Below are 25,787 nucleotides of genomic sequence, written 5' to 3'. Positions count from 1 at the left end.
ACCTAAAACCTCTTTTATCATGGTGACCCCCTGTCATTTTATCCTGGATCCGCCCCTGCCTGCCTGTCACCTCCCGGAGCTAGACAGGGACGTATCCTGAAGCTGTTAATTAACCTTGGCACAGAAGATGAACTCCCTGTAAATGATGCCCTTTTCTGTGCAGAAATAAAATCGACGTCAGTGGAAAACCTTTTTGCTCGCAAAGTGGAGGAAACGCATTTTAGACCCAAAGCACATCGCATCGGCTGAGCGAGTCCATTTCAGATTCAGTGAGGTTGCAGCTCTGGGACTGGCCGGTGGCCTCGGATATTTATGTAATTATGGCGGGGCTGCAGGTCAGTGTAATAGAGTGAGACCTCTGCAGCTCCTGTTATGCACATATATAATCAAGATAAATGCAAGATAGATTAAAAAGGCAATCACAGAATGGCTCTGAAAACAAATATACTGTTAGGGGACCTTATTCTGGTTCATGTGCGCCCATGCGAATTCGCACGGGAGTGCAATGTTTTTATTGTGTGTGTGTGCACGTGCTGTGTGCGAGCGACTACGGCGAATTGAGTGTTCGCCTGGTGCACGCACACAACAGTGCGGCCCGGGGGCATGTGGTGGTGGGCCGGGGGATGCACACATTGGAATGCCCAGCATTTCATGGGCGTTACCATGAAAACGCTCGGCGTTCTCATGGTAATGCCCAGATGACGCGGGTGCCAGGGGCGGGCACTAACATCACCGGAAGTCAGCTGCCCCTCCTGTCCCCGTACAGGGCACACGCAAAGCTAAGACATGAAAGCCGGAAACTATTGAACGATGTGGGTGATGCCCCCTAGGCTGTGAATGGATGTTTATGCAAAACATCCATTCGTAGCCGTATGGGCAAAATTGCCCTGCGAAGGGGGGAGGGCAGCAATGCAAACGACGGGCTTAAAAAGGCACGCAGCGCTGCGAAAACCAGAATAAGGTCCACGGTGCAGTCATTACATTGGGGAATGATAATATCAGTATTAAAACATTGCAATAGGATTCAAGCATTTTATTATTATTTACTAATGGTCGACAGGCCATAGGTCGACACATGCCTTAGGTCGACATACCACAGGTCGACGGGTCAAAAGGTCAACACAAGCAATAGATCAACATGGAAAAGGTCGACATGAGTTTTCACATATTTGGTGGCTATGTCAACATAGACATGTTGTATAAGTGTACCGCGTCCCCTCACGTGGCACCCTATGCTTTGGGCACAGTGCGCCCCTACGCTTGGCACACTATTATCATCTAACTCTATGTACACTTGAATAGTAGATTATAAAAAAAACACCTGTTTTGTCATTTTTTTTACTAATGTCGACCTTTTTCAAGTCGACATTTCCCATGCTGACCTATTGCATGAGTCAACCTTTTGACCATGTCGACCTAAGGTATGTCAACTCTTTTTACGTGTCGAGCTATGACCTGCTGACCAATAGTGGTTGACGTATTGACTGTCAACATTTTTATTTTTTTCACTTTACCTTTCTGCGCATTCGGGAGGCTTGCCACCCTAACCCACCAGCTGTTGCTAGGTGGCAAGCCTCCCGAATGCGCAGAAAGGTAAAGTGAAAAAAAATTTTCACTTACCTTTCCCCTGCTTTAGGGAGCGGGTCCGGGTGCCGGGCGCGTGCACGCGCCGGGCGCGCGCGCGCACGCTGGTCACGTGCGCGCTCGCGCTCTCCTGAGCCCAGGATCCCGCCCCCTAGCTTTAGTTTTTTCTTCAGCGCGACAGAGATGGAGGACTCTGTGTCTGTCTCAGCAACAGACACACTGTACAAGTCCCCATCTGTCAGCAAGTGGGCAAAAATGCCCAGAAAGAGGAGGCAACAACTGTCTGAGGACAGTTCCTCCTCAGAAGATAATATTATTATTAAGAGAAAAAAGTGCACAGTCCCTGTCAGCTCTGAGGGGAGCAGGGACAGCTCCCAGTCTGAGAGGGAGACACCTGGTGGTCAGCAACAGTCTCCCTCAGTGTTTCCTCAGAAAAAGGTGAGGAAACACACCACAAAAAAGAAACATACAGACAATGTTTCTCACAGAGACGCCCGTACGGGAGAATACGTCTCTTTCCCGGGTATTGCCCGTAGCCGGAATACCCAAATGGTGCGTGACATACCACCATCTTCTGCCCACGGCCGGCAAAAACACACTGCCTCTGAACGGCAGCAATTGCTAACCCAGTCCCATAAGGGTTCTAGCAAGCAGCATGCGCTGCCTAAACCTCACGACTATAGTGAGACAGTAACCCCTCAGGTAGACTGGGAGTCAGAGGAGGTTACTAGAACGTCCGCATCCACTAAAAGGGGCGAGTACAGCGACCTGCAGATGGCCAGGGTACAATTGGCAGGCAGAACGCCACCCAATAAATTATACGCCTCTCATTGGGCACTTAATGAACGCTCAGAGGTTTATAATTTTGCCCAGTTAGCATTCAGAACTGCTCTGGTAAAAGAGGACGAAATGGTTCTAAGAAGCCATACGGGCATACCAGATATACCAGCCCTATTTGCTCCCGAAATCGACCCGGCACTCAGCTCACTAATAGGGGAAAAAACCCAAAGTGACGCTAATGATAAGCTATTAAGGAAAATACAGCTGAAAGTGGCAGATGCAGCTGGTCCCCTCCTCTTTGTCCTCGATAAGGCAGAAAAAGAGGGAGAATGTGGGGGTTCTCTAGATTCCCTAATAGCATCTAAGAACGCCCTCCTTAAGGCCATTAGCAGAGCCACTTTAATGATTGGCCAAACTTTTGATTATATATCAAATACCCGCAGAGTACGCTGGCTCACAAAGGCGGGTTTAACTAACCTCGCACCTAAGCCCGTGGAGGTACCCAACCTGGCAGATGGAGACCTGTTCGGTCCAGACTTCATTAATGAGGTTAAGATAAGATACAAAGCCCGTAGATCCTTCTCAGATCTCAAAGGCCCCCAATCCTCCAGAAGACCCTTTTCCCAAGAGGGTCGAGCTGCGTCAGCCAGTGGTTCGGCCCGAGACTACAGTGGCGCCACCAGAGGATCGAGAGGAGGCTCCTACAGGACAAGACCCACGAGAGGTGGAACGTCCTACAACAGGAACCCCTCAAGGAGAGATACAGGTTATGGTAAGTCCCGTACACATAACCCCCCACCTTGGCCTCTCACAAGCTGTAACAGTTTGGAAAACAATCTCCACAGACAAGTGGATTTTGAAAATTATAGAGAAAGGGCTATCCCTACCTCTTATCCATTTTCCGCGCCAAGCATTTCCCTGTACAAGGAACTGCAGCCCACTGCTAGACGAAGTGTTGTCCATAGCACTATCCCAGGGCAAGATAGAATTAGCGGACATAACCAAAAAAGGTTGGATCAGCCACCTTTTCCCTATAAAAAAAAACAGATGGCACTTACAGACCCGTCCTGAATGTAAAAAACCTAAATCGCTTCATAAGAAGACGCACATTCAGGATGGAGGGCTTACCAGAAGTCCCATTCCTACTTTCCCAAAACGACTACTGTATCAAGGTAGACCTCAAAGAGGCCTTCCATTCGATACGGGTCTGCAAAAACCACAGAAGATTCCTAAGATTCTTCTGGAAGGACACACTATATCAATGGACGGTGATGGTCTTCGGGCTGTCGAACGCACCGTACACTTTTACTCGTCTGATGAAGGCGGTAGTGTCTCACCTCCGTCAGAAGGGCATCCGTTGCCTAATATATCTGGACGATCTACTTGTAGTTCACCCAGACAGAGAGACTCTCCTCTCACAACGGGACCTAACCACGACCCTTCTCCTAGATTTGGGCTTCGCCATAAACTACCCCAAATCAATCCTGGTCCCATGTCAGTCAATAATATTCCTGGGATTCCTAATAGACTCCACTTCCTTCTCGATATCAGTCCCACCAGAGAAATGGACGGAAGTACAGACAGTAATTTCTCGTACCCTCCATCGCCAGCTGTCGATGAGGGACTTAGCCAAACTCATAGGGAAAATGAGAGCTCTGGGTCCCGGATTTCTGCAAGTCCCTCTCCTATGCAGATTTTCCCAATTCCTCCTAGGGAACCTACTCAGGAAGGGTTTTTCCTGGAGAGAGAAAATCCTATTAACCCCCCCAGTTCGAACAGAAATAGAGAACTGGACAATTCTTCCCTTACCAACACCCAGACCTCTATTGGACCCAATACCAAACATAATAATTTCCTCAGACGCTTCCCTGACGGGTTGGGGGGCTTGCACACAGAACAAAGCAATAAGGGGAGTTTGGTCCACCCAGGAAACCAGGTTCCACATAAATCTATTAGAGCTGAGGGCGGCCAAACTAGCACTACACTCCCTCATTCCTCCCCAATCTCAAGGGATTTCGGTACAGATCTGCTTAGACAACAGGACGGCAGTTTCGTACCTGAACAGGATGGGAGGCACCAAATCTCTCCATCTCTGTCTAGAAGCAGTAGAGATTTGGAATTGGGCAGTCCAGAGGAACATTCTCCTCACAGCCGTTTATATACCGGGGGAATTAAACGAACTGGCAGACTCTTTATCCAGGGACCATCTTTCTTTAGACAGAGTAACCCTCAGACCACAGGTTTTCCAGAACATTATCAAAACGTTCGGAATCCCGGGGATAGACCTGTTTGCGACCCCATCCAATGCACAAGTTCCTACCTTTGTCTCCAGGGTATGGACGAAGGGAGCATCACACATGGATGCTATGTCCTTCCCATGGACAGACCTTTCCCTTCCTTATGCATTTCCCCCTCCAGCCTTACTGCTAAAAGTCCTACACAAGATCAGGATAGACAGAGTACCCCACATAATCCTGGTCTACCCAGTCTGGCCCTCCAGGATCTGGTTCCCTTTAGTCAATCAGTTGCGCAAGGGACCCAAGATCCCCCTAGGTCTCCCCAGAGAATGTTTTCAGGGGACCCCAGACCTCCTCCAGAAACTGCCACAATCCATGTGGATAGCGACATTACTCGGCTATTAGCAAACGCCAACTTATCTTCGGCATCAGTAACACTAATCAATGCCTCTCTGAGACCCAGAACTAGGGCCAGATACCGAGCTATCATTAACGAATACAGTACATGGGTAGCTACTCGGTCTCAAGCCCTCTCTTCCAATACCCTCAACTTAGCCTTAGACTTCTTAGCAGCTAAGTTCGAAGCTGGCCTGGCATCTACTACCATACGCTCTTACGGCTCGGCCTTAGCATTATTGGTCCCCGGTCTTACAGAGAACAAGCTCTACCTACGTCTTCTGAAGGGAGCTTTCCTCTCCAGACCATGTGGTCCCCGCTACTCTAGCACATGGGACACCGAACCATTTTTACAATTCCTAGCCTCCATAGGCCTTACATCGGATATGGGTATGTTATCCAGAAAGCTAGCATCCCTACTAGCCTTAGCCTTTGCTGCGAGAGGCGCTGAACTCAGCCTCATACACATGTCAGACCCATGGCTGACACAAACCCCATTAGGCTTTCACATAATCCTAAAGGGTCACACAAAAACCAGCTCTCTAAGCAACCCGCTGGTAGAGTTTGACATACTGAAAGACCATTCAGATGAGGACCTGTGTCTAGTTACATGCTTGACACATTACCTCCAAATGACATCCCCGATTCGAGGCGTCCATTCCCAGTTATTCATTACATGCCGGAAACCCTTCCGTCCTGCTAGACCATCTACTATCCGTGGATGGATAGTAGCCGCAATGAACCTGGCCGGAATAGACACATCAACCTTCAAATGTCATTCAATTAGGGGCGCAGCCGTAACTTCCGCTGCAGCCAAGGGCTTACCTCTGCAATCGATAATGCAAGCTGCCCGTTGGTCATCCAGCCATACGTTTGTAAAACACTACTGGAGACCCACTGATCCTCAAAGGATCGAGTTCATTAGAGCAACCACCAGGTATGTGGTAGTCTACCCACCAGCTGTTGCTAGGTGGCAAGCCTCCCGACGAACAAACAGTAGTTTGCAGGAATCTATGACCTGCAAACTTCCTTTGTTCTAGGGAATAGGATTGCCACCTAGCAACAGCTCCCACCCAACCCACCCTAGACCTTGCTAGGTCCGTTGGTTACTCTAACTCAATTCTATAATCCTGTAATTCTCTTCTGCCCTTCCAGGCGCACCAAAAGGCCAGAAGAAGCCGCAGGCACAACCAGCTAAGGAGAACAAGTAGATCCGTCTGGCTCATCCGCCCACAGTTTCAAGTCGACCACTTGGTCCTTCTTATTGGACTCTACCTTCTATAGACCGTATTGCTAGTCCTAGTTAGTCCTTACTAGTTCTTGTTTCACTTACGTGATTATGTTCAGTAAAATCCTTCGTTGCACCTAATTCTCTTTGTCATTATTCCCTAATAGTTTGACTAAGGTGTTCCATCCAGATGTTCTAATTGGGATTGCCATCGGCGACCTTCCGAAAAAACTAAAGCTAGGGGGCGGGATCCTGGGCTCAGGAGAGCGCGAGCGCGCACGTGACCAGCGTGCGCGCGCGCGCCCGGCGCGTGCACGCGCCCGGCACCCGGACCCGCTCCCTAAAGCAGGGGAAAGGTAAGTGAAAATTTTTTTTCACTTTACCTTTCTGCGCATTCGGGAGGCTTGCCACCCTAACCCACCAGCTGTTGCTAGGTGGCAATCCTATTCCCTAGAACAAAGGAAGTTTGCAGGTCATAGATTCCTGCAAACTACTGTTGTCCACCTGCCGACGGCATCCTGCTATAGGATACATCGACTGTTCTGTCGCGCTGTTTTTGCAAAGAATAGAGAACAATTCCTACATTAACAGAGACATTTAAAGCCATGATGGATACGTATAGTGGGTGACGCGCGGCACTGCTCAGTGACGCCACCTGCTTTCTGTGCTTATTATAACTTGAAAGCGGCGCGTTCTATGGAAGCTGCAGCTATGCTTCCAGACTGATCGCTGGTGCCAGAAATAGTCTCTCTCTGGCCCCTATTTACGCCATTGTATAAAATAACCATCACTGTCATTAGCTTAATTCCGGCAGTATATTCTCAGTGCCCCACCAGCGTCCCGGTTCCTCTGCGGATAAATCAGAGGTATGTAGCTGTCAGCCCATGCAGCTGTGCCCTCGCTTCCTTAATGACATCTCTTTCCCAATTATAATGAGAATAATACATTGACGGGAGGTATGAAATCTAAAATTCTGGCACTAGCTTTCCTCACATAGGGACACCTGTGGCGTGCGCAGGAGCAGGGAAGCTTATTTCAGATACAAATGTAATCTCTTGCTTGATTGTGACACCTCTCAAAAAATCAACTCATTGTGGGGCGGATTCAGCCATGAAGAAGCATATATTAGCGGTGGTCCATCTGTAACTATATGCAAATACCAATGCAAACCCCTCCCCTTGTGTACACCTGTGCAGCAAATGTTCAGGGACTGCGATGCCCACTGACCGCTGTAGTACCGATTGATATGTCCTTAAGCGTTATCATTGATTGCACCACTGAAACCTGCCGGAGCTATGTCATTGGTATTCCCATCGAGACCAGACCCCTTTATCTTAGACCATGGGTGGCCAAACCTGTCCTCAAGATCTACCAACAGTTCATAAATCTCAGACAACCTGTGGATCTATAGTAGGAATGAAAGCAGTAGGTTTGAAAATGTGACAGTTAGTAATGACTACAAGTGTGCACCAGCTAGGGAGTCTGGGGAATGTGACAGTTAGTAATGACTAAAGCTATGCACCAGCTAGGGAGTCTGGGAAATGTGACAGTTAGTAATGACTACAGCTGTGCACCAGCTAGGCAGTCTGGGGAATGGGACAGTTAGTAATGACTACAGCTGTGCATTAGATAGGTTATCTGGGGAATGTGACAGTTAGTAATGACTACAGCTATGCACCAGCTAGCGAGTGTTGGAAATATGACAGTAATGACAACAGCTGTGCATCAGCTAGGGAATCTGTGGAATGTGACAGTTAGTAATGACTACACCTGTGCACTTGCTAGGGAGTCTTGGAAATGTGACAGTTAGTAATGACTACAGCTGTGCACCAGCTATGTGATCTGGGGAATGTGACAGTTAGTAATTACTACACCTGTGCACCAGCTAGGTGATCTGGGGGATGTGACAGTTGGTAATGACTACACCTGTGCACTAGCTAGGGAGTCTGGGAAATGTGACAGTTAGTAATGACTACAGCTGTACACTAGCTAAGGAGTCTGTGAGACAGTTAGTAATGACTACAGCTGTGCATCAGCTAGGGGATCTGGGGAATGTGACAGTTAGTAATGACTACACCTTTGCACTAGCTAGGGAGTCTGGGAAATCTGACAGTTAGTAATGACTACAGCTGTGCACCAGCTAGGTGATCTGGGGAATGTGACAGTTAGTAATTACTACACCTGTGCACCAGCTAGGGAGTCTGGGAAATGTGACAGTTAGTAATGACTGCAGCTGTGCACTAGCTAAGGAGTCTGGGGAATGTGACAGTTAAGGTGCGTACACACGGGGCAATATGATCGCTGGCAATATATTGCTAGGCAATCATATTGCCCCGTGTCCCGAAAATTTAAACACTGCTGGGTGAAGAGGCAGGGGATGTCGCTGGTCGGAGGAGCATGCTCCTCCGACCAGCGACCATTCAGGGGCTGAAAACGGGAGCGTGCACCTGGCGATTTATCGCTGGTGCACACTCCAATAACTGGCAATATGGTCGCTCAGCGACCATATTCCCAGCGATTTCAGCCCCTATCGCCCCCGTGTGTACACAGCATTAGTAACTACTACACCTGTGCACCGGCTAGGTGATCTGGGGAATGTGACAGTTGGTAATGACTACACCTGTGCACCAGCTAGGGAGTCTGAGAAATGTGACAGTTAATAATGACTACAGCTGTGCACCAGCTAGGGAGTCTGGGGAATGTGACAGTTAGTAATGACTACACCTGTGCACCAGCTAGGGAGTCTGAGAAATGTGACAGCTAGTAATGACTACAGCTGTGTACCACCTAGGGGATTTGGAAAATGTGGACTGTTGGTAGATCGGTCACCCTTGTCTTAGGCCATGACCCTTTTTGGATGTGTGAGGGGATGTGTGAACAGCTGAAATGACAATCGATTGGGCAATTTCCAGATATGAAGATGCAAACTTTAGATGGAAAAATCTGCCGATCACTGAAATAAATCTATAATGTGTGGGCAAAATCAGATAGATTGTAGAATCCCTTTATCTGGCCAAAAAATCCCTGGATCTGGGAAATCATTAATTGTAATTGCTGATGTATGGGGCCCATAAGACTCAAGAATTACTAAGACAACAAGCAAAGCAATTGCAAGCTTCTATTGTCTTTGTAATACTGAAAATAACAGATTTGTGCATGTAAATTCCAGAACATGGATATAACAATAGAACATATAAATATAATGTAAAATAGCCGCGTTACCTCACTTCTGCTCATTGATATGCTAATCTCTTTGTATTTTCACATACACCAATCCACTAACATCTGAAGCATTCGTTCTGCTTAATTAGCATCACGGTTTGATATGGTCCTATCTATTATTGTTATAGATGTCCCTGTCTGGCCTGAGGCATAGTCACTGTGTAATTCTATCTGACGGAAGATGAGCCGTGGGGTCCCCAGAGATTCGGCAGTGGCCTGTCACATCTATACAAGTAATATGTGGGCTTGCAGTGGTCCTGTAGGGAGATCATGTCTTTTCGCTTATTCTGGAAGCACGTCATCATTTTAGACTGCTAATTAAAAAGAAATCCTTTTATAAAGACAAATGCAGCACGTTGGTAATGAAGACAGCTATGGTGGAAATCAGGAACATTCCAGAATCCCCAATGGCCCTTGTTGTCTGAAACTTCCACCTGGCCCTACTTCACCACTGCCCCTGACATCGGCTTCACTGAACATGAGTGCCCCCTAGTGGTTGGTGGCAGACCATATCCTCTTCCATGGCTACAAATATCAAAGGCAGTGGTAGCAAGAGAGAGGGGGAAGGGGTTCTAATTACACATGCTGCAGTGTGGTCGTGCTATTTCCCCCCCCCCCCTGTGTTTTATTCTAAGGGGACATGGCCACACCTCCCACAATTAGGCCACACCTCCTGGACAGTACCTGGGCCCGGCCATGCTCTCTACTGCCCTAATCACAGGCCCCTACCATTGTTTTCCCTAGCTGCCTCTTTTATTGTTTTCTACAGCGGACCACTCAAACCTTGTACCTCAGCATGATGTACAGTGGCATAATGATTGTGGGGCAAGCAGGGCGAGTGCCCTGGCTGCCAGGACAGTGCCAGGGCCACAGGTTAATGGAGGTCTGAAGGACGAACACCCTCCTCTCAGTCCAGCCATGCCCCATTTTGGCAGCACATCTCTTATATATTTGACTACATCTGTCACTCAAAGTGTGTCTGGAGCTCTAACGCTGGGTGGAGCCTCTGACTCACATGACTGACTCACATGACAGAGAACCAGCCCAGTGAGACCACAGACAGTGCCAGACACCCTCTGCCTCTCCATGTTACACAGCAAAGACACAGCTACTCACCAGACACACCAGGTGAGCGCCCCACACCGCCATACCTCCCAACATGACCCTCTCCAGGAGGGACAGAATGTTTCTGGACTTCTATCTTAATTTATGTCATCACCTGTTTTAAACAGGGTAATTGATGAGAAAGGTGTTTAAGCACAGGTGATGGTAATCCATAAATTAAGAAGAAAGTCCAGAAACAGAACAATGTGTCCCTCCTGGAGAGGGTCATATTGGGAGGTATGCACCTCCCTCCCTCCCCCCCTCCCATTCACGGCATCTCCACGATTAAATGGCACATGCAAAACACTGACATGGCTATGGTCGACAATGAAAAAGGTTGACAAGATTTATTTTTCACTTTTTCAATGTTTTCATATTCATTCTCATGTGTCGACATGGACACCAATGAAGTGCCACACTTATGCCAACATTTACATGTGTTCACCTTTCTGTGTTGATGTTTTCTTGTGGCGATTCGCGGCACCCCCCGCGACCCCCCTCCCGCGATTTGCAGCACACCCCCGCAATTCGCGGCACCCCCGGTGACTCCCGCGATTCGCGGCCCCACCCCCCCTCCTGCGATTCGCGGCACCCCGCGACCCCCCCTCCCACGATTCGCGCCAACCCCCCCGGGCCCCCCCTCCCGCGGTTCACGGTGCCCCCCATGACCCCCCCTACCGCGATTCCCCACCCCTGATCACCCCTCCTGTCATTGCGGCAACCCCCCGCCACCCACCCTCCCACGATTCACTGCAACCCCCGCGCCCCCCCCTCCCACGATTCGCGACACCCACACCCCCCCCCCCGCGACCCCCCCTCCCGCAATTAACAGCATCCACCCACGACCCCTCCTCCCATGATTCGCGGACACCCCTCACCTCCTCCCTTCCCTCACCCCCCCCACCCCCGCGCGCGATTCACGGCAACCCCAGGATTAAATGGCACATGCAAAACCATGGCACGGCTATGGTTGACAATGAAAAAGGTTGACATGAGTTTTTGAAGATTTATTTTTCTTTTTTTGAATGTTTTCATATTCATTCTCATGTGTCGACATGGACACCGATGAAGTGCCACACTTATGTCAACATTTACATGTGTTGAACTTTCTGTGTTGATTTTTTCTTGTAGCAATTTTTTTCCAGTGACAACTATGAACTATGTGCACGTCAACCTACACATCATCAACCAATTCTTTGTATAATATATAACACCTGTTCTGTTTTACTGTAGGTGTTTTAAGTCAGACCTTTTACTGCTACTATTACTGTTTATGTAAATGCATTCTGAATGACAGCAACATCGTACCATCCTTCTACAAGAATATATAACCAACTAGGTGATTCATCGCGCCCCGTGCCCCCCCGCCTCCCGCAATTCACGGACCCCCCGCACACCCCCTCCCGCGATTCGCAACCCCCCCTTGCGAAATTCAAGCCCCCTCCCATGCTTTGCGGACCCCCGCCCTCTCCCGCGATTCACCGACACCTGCGCCCCCTCCCTCCCGCAATTCACGGCACCCCTAAGCCCCTCTTTAGTCCCCCGTATACTCACACACCCCTATTACTACCCAGCTTCCTGCTCTCCTGAACCGTAACTTCCACCACTGGGGAGTCGCTGACGCTGTTTTGCCCACATGCCCCTATCATGCCTCATAGCCCAGCCTCCTGCTCTCATGCACCCGAACTCCCACCCAGTAGGAGGAGACACTGACTAAGGGCCACCATCCTGTACTCCTGTACTGCCACGCTGGACCCTCACCCACTGGCAGAAGCTGCACAGTATCTCCCACCCTCCTCTTTAGTCCCCCTTATGCCCACACACCCCTATCACTACCCAGCCTCCTGTTTTCCTGTGTTGTGACCTTCGCCAGTGGGGAGCCGCTGACTCAGAAACACCCTACTATACTAATGCACACACACACCTAAACAACATGCACACACCCCCCACACCCACAAATGTCACTGTACTATCCACACTATCAATGTACATCTTACTCTGTAACCGCTTTTTAATTAAACAAAACAATACACACCCCCTTCCACATCATATGTTCTCTATTTAACACATTTCACCTATAACTCAAGTTGCAATACAGGCATCTTTCATACAATTCTAACCATCTTTCTCATATACAAATGTTCACAAATTAAGGGGGCGCAGCCCCTTACGACGGTGTGAAGAGAGCCCATAGGGCGCGATGAATCACCTAGTGAATATATAGTTGCAAAAATGAAACCCCATATTGCAGGAAGCAATATTAGCATCAATACTTGCAAAACTTCCCAAAATATATTATTATTCATTCTTCATATACTGTACAAATATCTCGCAACAACAAGCCTTTACGCATAGACACACCCATGTGTGGAGTGAGACACGCCCTCTCGACTGCAGTGCATCCTACTGCAATCTCCCTGATCCATTGTATGCGGTCCTTTTGTATTCAATGTATCATATGTGATCTCTCGCATGGCTGCAAGAACTGACAAATCCTTGTGGCAGCCATGACAATCTCCAATCCGAGAGGACCTCTGAATACGGGGCCGCGCATCGGATCGATATCGGAGGTAAGTCTGATATGATATGGCACTTTTCACACGATTTATCGGCCTGATAGGTGGAAATCGATTGAAAAAATGTATGAGGGGTAAATGTATGAAGCTTGGAGAAGCGGTATCTGTCCCCCATAAAGAACACTGGGGTAGAAGTGTATGGACCTTAAGAAATGTACTTAACGCTGGTAAACTGGGGGGGGGGGGATATTACATTTATGCTAAAGTATTACTAGTGCACCGAATGTGTGCTGGTGACAGCCCGCCAAGTTACACTCGGCAGGGCTGTCCCCTGTAATCCCCCCCAGCGATTAGCGTCCGGGGCGATGTGCTAACAGCCGCCCAGGGACAACGCTAGCCCTGCTTCTGGCTCGGGCTGCGCTGGAGATCTTGCAGTTTTAGCGAGATCTCACGCATGTCCATTAGAGTCGGCTGGGGGGGGAAAGCGCATCGCGCATGTGCAGGACGCCGGGGTAGCTGATAAGGAGAGCCATTAATGCTGCGCATAATGGCTCTCGTTATCTGCTTGGGGGGGTCATACATCTGCCCATAACGGGTGCCCGCTTCTCCACGTTATGCTGGAGAAGCGGGACCCGTTATTTAAAAAACGTTATAGGTGGATTGATACATCTGCCCCACTATGTACAAGGTGATTATGATCCAGCCAATCAGCTCCTAACTGTCGATTTACATATTGTAGCTGTTTGGCTGTTGCATTATCACCTTGCAGAACATAACGGGGCAGATGTATTAAGAGATAAATGCAAGGGTGATAAGGAGAGATAAACGTCCAGCCAATCAGCACCTTACTGACTTTTTTCAAACACAGCCTGTAACATGGCAGTTAGCAGGTGATTGGCTGGACATTTATCTCTTTATCACCCTTGCATTTATCTCCTGTTAAGGCTTAATACATCTGCCCCAGTGTTCTTTATTGGGATACTGTGGATACCACTTCTCCAAGCTTCACAAATTTACCCTTGAGTACCGTAAAGATCCAAGTTGTCGCACCCATCTCACTTCCACTAAGACTCCCTGCGTTACAATGTACCCCAGTCACAGCAATGGATAGCACAAAGGGCAGAACACACCCTCCTGCTGTGATTCGCGGTTCTTTCAGGAGGGGCAGATTTGCGGCATTTAGCCCCGCCCCCTCCCTGAAGAGCCACGTATGCCGGTATTTTACTGGCAGAGGAGGGGGCTGCAGGGTGGGTGTGATGTGATAGGCAGGAATGTGGGAGGCTTGCCTACCATTCCAGGGGGCGGGAGGGGGGGCCACAAATTTTGGGACCCTCCCGGCCATCCCGGTAGGGTAGGTAAGTATGCATTATTTATATTTGTCTAACTGTTATACTGTAGATTTTGAGTGTTTGGCTATACGCCATGGTGAACACTCCATTGTATAGCATATACTAGATCATTTATAAAGCGCAAGGGATTCTGCTGCGCTATATAAGAAACTATAAATAAATAAATTGATAAAATAAGTGCTGTGCCTTTCCATGCTTTATGTAAATGTGTTCCCTGCCTGCCCTTATCTGCAAGAATAAATATAGCCGCAGAATTCTTGTCACATTTGCCTATTTATGTCTGCTCGCTGTTTTGTATTTCAGCATCATTGTGATACAGTAGTGAGGACTGCGCAGAGAATAACACTGACTTATGATAATGACAGACTTGTGGAAGGACGAGAATAGAACATCGCTGCAGTTATACAATATGCATCTCTTATTTTAGGTCTGTACTTACAAATGCTCCTGGCTATGTAGCCACAGTGCTGCACAAAGTGGGAACAACTATCCAAACTAATTAATACATAAGCACTTCTGCCTAATTTGCATATTTTATAACCAGATGCGGTTTATACACAGGACACATTCTCCAACGACTCTGCAAATGTTAAGCTAGAAATCCAGGCATTTCACACATTTGGGGCTGATTCAGAAGAGGGCGCTAATGTGCGCACAGATGGGACTTTTTGCGGATCCGTGGTGGCACTATTATGCAAATTCTATTTTCGGCCTCCCCCCTTCTGTTCTAGCTTGTGCCAGACTGTGCAGGACCTATCGTTGCCCGTAGGCAGTGCAATTCCGCTGGTAGTTCTGAACACTCCGACATTGGCACAAGTCACATTAGAACCATCAAAAGCACAAGGCCATGGCAGGCTCAGGGTCTGATTCTGATATTCCACTAATCCTGGGCTCTGTGGCTGCACAAATGTGTTTGGGAACACAGCCACGTACTCTGACTCGCCCGTGACTCTCCCATTGCACGCTCATGAGACAGCCATTTTTTGCATTTGCTTAAGGCCACCTACCAGTCAACGATCATGGTTTTGCATCAACAGTTCTAATGCCAGCAACTCTGTACACAACAGCGGTCTCTGCGGACAGTCAGTTGTACGGGTTTCCAGAATTAACTACACAAGCATTCAGTGGCGGTTTTTACCTATGGGCTGCAAGGCTGCAGCCCCACCCAGGTAAAGTCTGCCACTGTGTGAAGCCAGATGCAGTCTGTGAGACTGCACTGGCTTCACTGTGACTGGCAGTGACTTCCGATTGGATGTCTGACCTGCCAGACACCCAAGGCAGTCCCATTGGGAGGTGTTACCTCCCTCCAGGATGCCTCTGGGCTGCTGCATCTATGGTCTGCTCCCAAAGCAGCCCATAGAGGCTGGGCATCACCGAAGAAGCTACAGCACATGTGCTGGTCCCGTGACCTGTCTCGAGACCTACAGCGGGGACCAACAGGCGGTGGCGGGGACCAGCAGAAGTGTCGTCAGTGGAGGGGGGGGGCTGCATTGTGGCTGCCCCTCACGCCCAGAGAGGTAAGAGCCACCACTGCAATCATTGCATCTGACTACATTAGGCCTTAAGTTTGGTGTCAAGGTTCAGATTTTGCAGGTGAATATACCACATGGCACAAATACAAAGTGTTTTTCTCATGCAGTGCATACTTCCAGAATGGCCCAGAGGCTCCCAAAATTCTGATGGCACTCCTGGCCTCCTGGAAGAGTGGGCAAGTCTTCCGGCTGGATCCAGCCGCCTGCCTCAGAAATGTACTGGGTTAGCGAACAATAAGTTACCCCCGTCAGAGGGCTCTGGAGTGCGTTTTACTGCTCCAAAAGAGACAAAATGTAAATTCCATTTCTACCTCTAAAGCTGTGTACACACGGGGGTGATGAGAGCTGAAATCGCTGGAAATATGGTCGCTGGCGACCATATTGCCAGTGATTGGGAGTGTGCCCCGGCGATAAATTGCCGGTTGCGCACTCCCTTTTTTAGCCCCTTTCCAATCGCTGGTCGCAGGACCAGCTAATTACCTCTGCGGCACCGCCAGCAGCGGTTCCTTTTCATCAGCGACCATCTCTGGTCGCTGATGAAAAGGAGACACTGGGCAATATATTGCTCAGCAATATATTGCTAGCAATATATTGCTGAGCAATATATCTCCCCCCGTGTGTACGGGGCTTAAAACCGCATTGTATTATTTGCAATTACGGCAAAAATGTTGCAATTTACAAACATGCTATATGGTGCAATTTCAGGACCTTAGCAAAAAACACATCCTATGACATATCACCCAAGGCAGGGCCATCTTAACGGCATTATGGACCCTAGGGAAAGCAATGCACTGGGGCCCCTACTTAAGTAAAAAAAAAATCATAACTTCCTGCGGTGTCTCTCTAACTGCTATCAGTCCTCCAGCAATTAGCATGTTTGGCTGTAGGCGGGGAGAGAATTTTTTCCCAGCTGCTCTGATTTTGTGTAATTCACATTTAGAGCAGCCGGGCAGCCTACTAGCCTTACAAGGAACTCCAGAGGCACCAGCAAACCCCTGCCCGAAGGCCCTAGAATTGTGGGGCCCTAGGGCAGCTGCCCAGTAAGCCCATATGTTAAGATGACCCTGACCCAAGGTCTTTGTTTTGATCAAATGGTTTTGTACTGCAGTTATTTTGCATGCATGGTAAATACTGGCTGTTTTTGCATGTGGCCCACAAATACTGGACAGCTTTATGTTTAGTTTGGACATATCTAAATCTCTGCACATTTTAAATCCCCCTCTAGTATTGTTTATTGGTAGCATAAGACAATATTGCATAATCATTAATTTAATAAACAGCAAATAAGACATATGGGCCTCAAAAAAGTAGCAGATATATATCAGCATATTATACAAATGATAATAAAAATGATAAATTAATGTAGTAATAATAATAATAATAACCAGCTGATGTGCCTGGTTTAAATCGGGCAAAGGTTTGCTGGGTGGAACATTGTTACTCCTTTTACTACCCCACTAGGTGTCAAAACCCTATATTATCCTGGCTTATACCACTTTTACACCAGAATACCGGGTAGGACCCGGGAAATCGAACACGGGAAATTGCCAGGGCATGCCCTGCCTCAGACCCCATTTACACTGCAATTCAATCTGGGTTATTCCCAGGTAAGGCCCTTTCACACTGAAAACGGATCAGCCCTGTCTTTCCATGCTGGTGTCATTAAAAATGGACCTTTGGGCTGTTTGAGATGAGGTCACAAGAAAGGGAAAAGGGAGGGAGTGGGTTCTGTTCCCAGCATTTCAGCAAAGATGTCAGACGGAGTAGCTGTGTTGCAGTTTGTGCTGTACTTTTCAGCAATTGAGAGTTTAAAGCAGCTTCTCACCCTGTGCTACTTGCTTCACACTTGGAGGAGGAGAGCACAATTCTTGGCTGAGAGGTCTAGATCTCGACACCAATATTTGTGCCGAAGGAGAGAGCGTGGTAACGCTGCTGCTGCGCTGCTACATGTGTGGTACCCCCACACAGTTATTCAGAGATTGAAAGGGTTAGTGTTCACATCAGGGGTTAACTCTCTGGCAGCCTCTTACAGGTGGACAGCACAAGACTGCAATGTGCTGTCAAGGAGGGCTTTAGGACCCAGCATTGCCTGCAGGGGTAAGGGCACTGGAAGGAGAGTGTGCTGGGACAGGAAGTCTGTGTGAGGAGGAAGCATGCTGCTGCTCTGAGGAGCTGGGAAGAGAGTAACAGGCAGTGCTGAAAGCTGTATTTGGCGCAAGTCTTGGACCCTGAGCTGTGGAAAGTTGCAACAAAGAATGCAAGAGGTGTGAGTCAAGTCCCAGAGACTGAATTGCAGCATCAGGTACAGAAACTGGGAGCAGCAGAAGCAGAGGCTTGTGTGGGGCACCAAAGGGGAGCAATGAGACTTCTCTTACAACTGCAGCCCTGTATAAGACAGTATATAGCTTCAGCAGAAAGTGCCTATCCAGGCAAGCACATACCCATCTTTATTGCAGCTGCATACAGAACCCCAGCAGTGAGAGGTCACCATGCTACCACAGTAACTAACACAGACTACAGTGTTACTTAATAGAAGCCAGCAGGCCTCAGAGTGATGAGTCATGGACTGTATGACATTGTGCTATACTGGCATCACCCATAGACACTTGTTTGCTACATGACTTTGGCTTCATCTATTTGCTGGAACCCATGACTGTCCTGTCCAGTTTATCTGCACCTAAAAGGAACTATAATACTGTCCCTGTTACACCCCTGTGGCTGGATCCCGTATTGCAGGAGCCATTTATTGTTATAGACAGCAGTTCTCCAAGCCGTTTGCAAAGGATTCTTTTATGTTTAAAATGCACCTACATAATCAATTGGGCCCCAACGTAATCGTACGATGAAGACTTAGGGACACTGTTCCTGGATGCAGAAATACGGGGCTTAACACCAATTCATACTGTGCACAGTTAAATGTTATTCTATATTTGATCATATATTGTGTTTTAGAGTATTGCTCATATGATAATAGTTTTCACATAAAATGCAAAGTCATTTTTGAATATTTGCACTATTAGCAAAGAATTGAATTGGTTCCTATTATAGTGAACAGCTTGCTTGTAGCATCCAACAACCAGTATTCACCAAATTGCAATTGTCTATAATAAATCTGTTCTCTGCGGAGGAAACTGTTTAACATATCCCTCGTCTCACCTGATCTTCCTTACCTCTCTGAAGAGTGGAGAGAATCTGAACCAGGCCCGGAAACCCAGGTAATGAGGTAAAGCCACACAGTTGCCATTTCATATCACTCGTGGGTGTCACACTTGGCGTCACTACGAACAGGATTCAGAGTCCAAAGTAAGGAGATTGAAAACTCAAGGGTGGATGTCGACAGATCAACCAGCATCAGTAGAGCCATCGGGCAGCAAAGCAGGAACGGCAAGCCCAGAAATGGCGCAAATGAACCCAATTACACTAATTTATCACTTCGGGGCACCATGGCTCCCAATGTACAGTGGAGATGTTCATTGCAATGAAGGGACCTCTTTTACCAAATTCAAAACCGGTATGAACTCAATGTTTCTTCTGTTTCCCTTGAGCAACCAACAGCAAGTACAGATATTAATAGGACAATTAAAAGGATTGGCACTGCGGGAAGTTACGTCATGGCCATTGAAAGAGAAGCAAAACGTGGACCAAGTACTGACAAAATTGGCCATCACATTTGAGATTCAGAAGTTATTGGAACTAAAAATGAAATTCTACGCTTGTAAGCAAAGACCGGGAGAATCCCTTCGCGAATATGCCCTAACTCTACAAGAAGCCTTGCATGCAATACAGGCCATAGATGCAGAAGAGGTCAAGAATACAGATGAAGCATTAGTAACCCAGCTCATTGAAGGGGCTAATGGAGAAGGGACCCGGACCCATTTGCGAATGCTGAGGATGCAACTCCCAAAACAAACCTTTTGTGACTTCAAAGAAGCAGCAATCAAGGTGATAGGCACTGTCACAGATCGGGACATGGACTCTCTGAACATGCCAAAATTTCATAACTATAAACATCCACTTGGAGATAATCACTCAAACCCTAATCCAACGCTAAAGGGGAAGGTCACCATATTGCAGAGTGTGCAGATGCCATCCACAGATCCTCTACAGATACTTGAAAGGCAGCTGGAAGATTTGATGGTGTGGATGGCTGAGATGAGAAAAGAGATGTGCAACATATCAAAGTCCAAAATACCTAGTCATAGGAAACAAAGGTGGAGAACAAGAAGGAGGAAAATGCCTAGTGACCGGTGGGAGCCACCTCAAAGCCAAGCCTCGGGGAGAAAAGGAGGAGTAGTTCCATGTCCTGAAGAATGGCAGGCTTGCTATGGCAGACAATGCCATATAGGTGTAGATGAGTTATCTGCCATATTAGAGAATGATCCTCCAGTCCGCACAAAGAAAATCTGGGGAAAAGTTGTCTGGTTTCACATGCAACGTGGATATGGATTCATCAATTGTGTTGACACAAAGCAGGATATTTTTGTTCATTACACAGCTATCCAGAAGAACAACCCAAGAAAATATTATCAAAGCCTCAAGACTGGGGAGAATGTAGAATTTGATGTCATTGAAGGAGAAAAAGGTCTCCAGGCAGAAAATGTCACTGGTCCTGGTGGTGTTCCAGTTCAAGGCAGCAGATATGCAGCAAAAAGAAAGTGTTATTGGAGCTACCCACGTCGCAGAGGTCCTACGCATCACTACAGTCAAAAATACCAATCCCAGAAAGATAATATGTATCTGAAAGAGGCAGAAAATGTGTCAGGATACAATAATTGGAGACCATATGGATGCAGTCAACAGTATTCTCATGCCCAATCACAAAATGAGCTAATTCAAAGTACGGCCAATCCAGAAGAACCAAGTAGATATATGCAACAGAACCTGCAAGACACTGTCAGACCACAACTTCCTCAAGAGCTACCATCTGAATGCGGAACTTTGACAACTCCTATCCTTGCATGAGGACATGCAACCTTTAAGTGGGGTAGGATGTGGTACCCCCACACAGTTATTCAGAGATTGAAAGGGTTAGTGTTCACATCAGGGGTTAACTCTCTGGCAGCCTCTTACAGGTGGACAGCACAAGACTGCAATGTGCTGTCAAGGAGGGCTTTAGGACCCAGCATTGCCTGCAGGGGCAAGGGCACTGGAAGGAGAGTGTGCTGGGACAGGAAGTCTGTGAGAGGAGGAAGCATGCTGCTGCTCTGAGGAGCTGGGAAGAGAGTAACAGGCAGTGCTGAAAGCTGTATTTGGAGCAAGTCTTGGACCCTGAGCTGTGGAAAGTTGCAACAAAGGATGCAAGAGGTGTGAGTCAAGTCCCAGAGACTGAATTGCAGCATCAGGTACAGAAACTGGGAGCAGCAGAAGCAGAGGCTTGTGTGGGGCACCAAAGGGGAGCAATGAGACTTCTCTTACAACTGCAGCCCTGTATAAGACAGTATATAGCTTCAGCAGAAAGTGCCTATCCAGGCAAGCACATACCCATCTTTATTGCAGCTGCATACAGAACCCCAGCAGTGAGAGGTCACCATGCTACCACAGTAACTAACACAGACTACAGTGTTACTTAATAGAAGCCAGCAGGCCTCAGAGTGATGAGTCATGGACTGTATGACATTGTGCTATACTGGCATCACCCATAGACACTTGTTTGCTACATGACTTTGGCTTCATCTATTTGCTGGAACCCATGACTGTCCTGTCCAGTTTATCAGCACCTAAAAGGAACTATAATACTGTCCCTGTTACACCCCTGTGGCTGGATCCCGTATTGCAGGAGCCATTTATTGTTATAGACAGCAGTTCTCCAAGCCGTTTGCAAAGGATTCTTTTATGTTTAAAATGCACCTACATAATCAATTGGGCCCCAACGTAATCGTACGATGAAGACTTAGGGACACTGTTCCTGGATGCAGAAATACGGGGCTTAACACCAATTCATACTGTGCACAGTTAAATGTTATTCTATATTTGATCATATATTGTGTTTTAGAGTATTGTTCATATGATAATAATTTTTAACATAAAATGCAAAGTCATTTTTGAATATTTACAGTATTAGCAAAGAATTGAATTGGTTCCTATTATAGTGAACAGCTTGCTTGTAGCATCCAACAACCAGTATTCACCAAATTGCAATTGTCTATAATAAATCTGTTCTCTGCGGAGGAAACTGTTTAACATATCCCTTGTCTCACCTGATCTTCCTTACCTCTCTGAAGAGTGGAGAGAATCTGAACCAGGCCCGGAAACCCAGGTAATGAGGTAAAGCCACACAGTTGCCACTTCATATCACTCGTGGGTGTCACACATGCGCCCTGTGTGGGTCTCCAGCAGATGACATCATCTGCCAGAGCCGCAGAAGCACCAATCAGCTCTTCGCGCCCCTCTACCCACCAAATAACCCGGATAATGACCATTTACACCACCCTGAGCCCCGGATAAGCCCCGTGTCCGACCCTGAACATTTGCCGGGTCAGATTCCCGGGGAACAGTACCCGTGTTATTTTTTTTTCAGCCCATTTACACCATGCCCTGCCCCGGACTGGAGCGGCAATATCCCGGGTCCAACCTCTGGTGTAAAAGGGGGATGTGTGTGTTTCAGCACATAACTGTCACAGTTACATACCTCCCAACATGACCCTCTCCAGGAGGGACACAATGCTCTGTTTCTGGACTTTCCTCTTAATTTATGATTACCATCACCTCTGTTAAAACACCTTTCTTCTCAATTAACCTGTTTTTTTCAAAGAGCACAAGCATGATGCATTGTGATTGGCTGATTGGCACTTTATCATCATGTGACTCCAAATCTGCTGTTATTTTTGCTCTTGTTCCCAATTAAGAACCAGCCCCAACATGTGCGCCCTACATGTCATCAGCGCTCTGGTGTTTACCATATGAATTCTTCCCAGTTTGGACAGACATGGAAAACAGAACGTCAGATCTGATTCTAAGCTGAACCGCATCACAAATATTGTCTTCAAGGACAATTAAAAATTAATTAGGAAATTGTGGCCCATGTATGTTTAATTAAAGTGACATAGGAGAGCCTGAGAGAAGACGCTCAGAATGTATTTTCCTTCACCGGGACTACAATTTAACACTTCCGTGTGAGTAATGTGTTCTGCCACAACATTTCATTGTAACTCCAGTTCTGTCAGCACAGCAGCATCAATTCCTGTATCCTGTGGGCTGCTTCTGCGTCATTAGTCTGTGCAGAGAGGCAAGTAATAAGAAGCTATGGAGTGGAACGGTGGGGTGTAGCTGCATGCTGGTCCAGTGGCCAGGGTCACCACGGGTGAGATCTCAGCGCTGCCTATCCTGCAGTCTTACATAATAATAAATCTGGAACAATCCCATGCTGGCATTTACATCATATATCTTCCAGCTGCATCTTCTGTATTCTAACACTCACTCTGACATCAGATTGCCAGGGATACGGGATGTGAGGAAAGGATGGTTTGTTTATTTGCTAACAGTTTCTTATATAGCGCACACATATTCCACAGCGCTTTACAGAGAATATTTGAACATTCACATCAGTCCCTGCCCCAGTGGAGCTTACAATCTATGTTCCCTACCACATACACACACACACAGACATTCTAGGGTTAATTTGTTGTGAGCCAATAAGCCTACCAGTATATTTTTGGATTGTGGGAGGAAACCGGAGTGCCCGGAGGAAACCCACGGAAGTACGGGGAGAATATACAAACTCCACACAGTTAGGGGGGAATAGAACCCATGACCTCAGCGCTGTGAGGCGGTAATGCTAACCACAGGGGCGTAACTATAGCACCGCAGCCCCCGCGACCGCGGGGGGGGGGGGGCGCTGTGCATGTGTGGGCGCCGGGGGCTGCAGTGCTATAGTTATGCCCCGCCGCCATCCCCCGCAGTCTTTACCTGTCAGTGTCTTCTTCAGTACGCGCTGGTCCCGGCTCCCTTCTTCTGCTGTGAGGACCACAACAAAATGTCCGCCCCAATGTAGCAGACAGTTCTCTGAAACTGTCTGCTGCATGGGGGCGGACATTTTGTGGTGGTCCTCATAGCAGAAGAAGGGAGCCGGGACCAGCGCGTACTGAGCGTAGGTAAGACTGCGGAGGATGGGGGGGATTGCATGGGCGGCGAGGCGGGGGTTGGTGCGGCGGGGCGGGCGAGGGTTGGTGCGGCGGTGCGGGAGATAAATAATTTGATGGTCGCACACCATTGAATGATCTCCACCCCCTCTCCCCGAAGAGCCACGGATCACGGCATTTACAGAAAATGGGGGCAGGGCTTAATGATGACAAACCCCACCCCTGTGAGAGCTGCAGGGAGTCTCCTCTCCTTGCTTCTCCTGGAGAGGAGACACTTAAGGTAGGCAAGTATGAGCATGGAATTCTCACAGACACATGAATCCTTAGCGCACAGAGAGAACGCTGATAAAGGTTTTGAATTTTTTGGAGAAGATATCTCCAGGGTTTAAGTTACAAAGAAAACAGGTCAATAAGACATAGGCCCTTATTCTGGTTGGTGCGGTAATATCCGCGTGCGTTCGTGCCGCCGATGTTTTGTGTCTGCGCATGTGCGAGCGGGACGCACGGCCACATTCCGCATGAAATGTGTACACTATGAACAGGGGGTGGAGAGGGGTGTGAAAGGCTGTTTGGGCTCATTACCATATGCATACGCCCCGCGTTTCATGGGCGTTCTCATGCAAACGCTGGGCGTACGTATGGTAATGCGGCCGTGACGCACGTGTAGGGGGCGGACATATGACATTGCCGGATGTCAGCTGCCCGCCCAGATCCCTGCTTTTGCACGGAGAAATGCCCGTGTGGTCTGAGGTTGCGGGAGCTGGCGGACCACTCGGCCCTGCATTCGATGTTCTGCGACCATCGAATGATGGGGGAGGTTCCCTGAGATGGAGGAGGCGTATTCATGAGAAATACACGTGCGGTCCGTTCGGACAGCTTCTTACCGCGTACGGACGGAGTTGGCGATCCGTATGGAAGGCGGTGTTTAGGACGCACGGTGCTGGCTGCATATTCGGATCCGGCCGCACCGATCAGAATAAGGGCCATAGAGGTACAAGTCACTACTAAACCTCTTATCCATGCACTCATTATATCCCGCATTGATTACGGCAATAGTCCCCTAACTGGTCTTCCCAAGAACAGACTCTCACCACTGCAATCCATTCTAAATGCTGCTGCTAGGCTGATCTTCCTAGTAAGTAGCTCATCGTCTGCTGATCCGCTCTGCCAGTCCCTCCATTGGTTCCCTGTATCTTACCGTATTCAATATAAAACACTTCTACTCACATATAGAGCTATTAACCATACTGCACCAGGTTATATCTCTTCACTTATCTCAAAATATCTCCCATCTCGACCACTCCACTCTGAACAAGATCTGCGTCTCTCTTCTGAACGGATCACCAGCTCCCATTCACTATTACAGGACTTTCATCGGGCTGCTCCCATCCTATGGAATGCCCTTCCACGCACAATAAGACTCTCCACTAGCCTCCAAACTTTCAAGTGTAATAAATAAATAAATAATATGCACAGGGACGTCTTCCAAAAAAATAAAAATAAATAAAGTTAGAAAGCCTAAATACGCTTATTGCGAGGTTTAGACTATAGGGATTCCACAGACTGGAGACTCACTTCTGGCATCAAGATTTTACTTTGAAACTTAGCCCAAGCAGAATCTTTTGCTGGGAGATATAGTTCCACAAGCCTCCTCCATGAGCAGCCTCCACCATCCAGGCTGAGCAAGGAATTCCTTTCATTGCTCAGTCTGGATGGTTGGGGCTACTCATGGGGGAGGCTTGTGGAACTAGATTTCTTTTT

At 47.9% G+C, this 25,787-nt stretch overlaps 1 protein-coding gene across 1 annotated transcript; it reads left to right on the top strand.

The window, feature by feature from the left end:
- Window positions 1-1,778: 1,778 nt before the first annotated feature.
- On the top strand, window positions 1,779-6,277 carry LOC146009327 (uncharacterized). Its single transcript, XM_083149589.1, has 2 exons — window positions 1,779-3,136; window positions 6,153-6,277. The coding sequence occupies exons 1-2, from the start codon at window positions 1,840-1,842 to the stop codon at window positions 6,206-6,208; spliced, it is 1,353 nt and encodes a 450-aa protein (XP_083005715.1). The 5' UTR covers window positions 1,779-1,839; the 3' UTR covers window positions 6,209-6,277.
- The last annotated feature ends 19,510 nt before the right edge of the window (window positions 6,278-25,787 follow it).

The sequence above is a fragment of the Crinia signifera genome, chromosome 6 (genome assembly GCF_055691185.1).
Source record: "Crinia signifera chromosome 6, ASM5569118v1, whole genome shotgun sequence".
Taxonomy (NCBI): domain Eukaryota; kingdom Metazoa; phylum Chordata; class Amphibia; order Anura; family Myobatrachidae; genus Crinia; species Crinia signifera.
Note: the sequence above shows the minus strand (reverse complement) of the source record. Positions and strands in the feature narration are given on the sequence as shown.

Coding starts and splice junctions, on each gene's coding strand:
- LOC146009327 (XM_083149589.1), top strand. CDS start 1,840: ATGCCCAGAAAGAGGAGGCAACAACTGTCTGAGGACAGTTCCTCCTCA. Junction 3,137..6,152: donor AAGGAGAGATACAGGTTATG/GTAAGTCCCGTA, acceptor CTGCCCTTCCAG/GCGCACCAAAAGGCCAGAAG.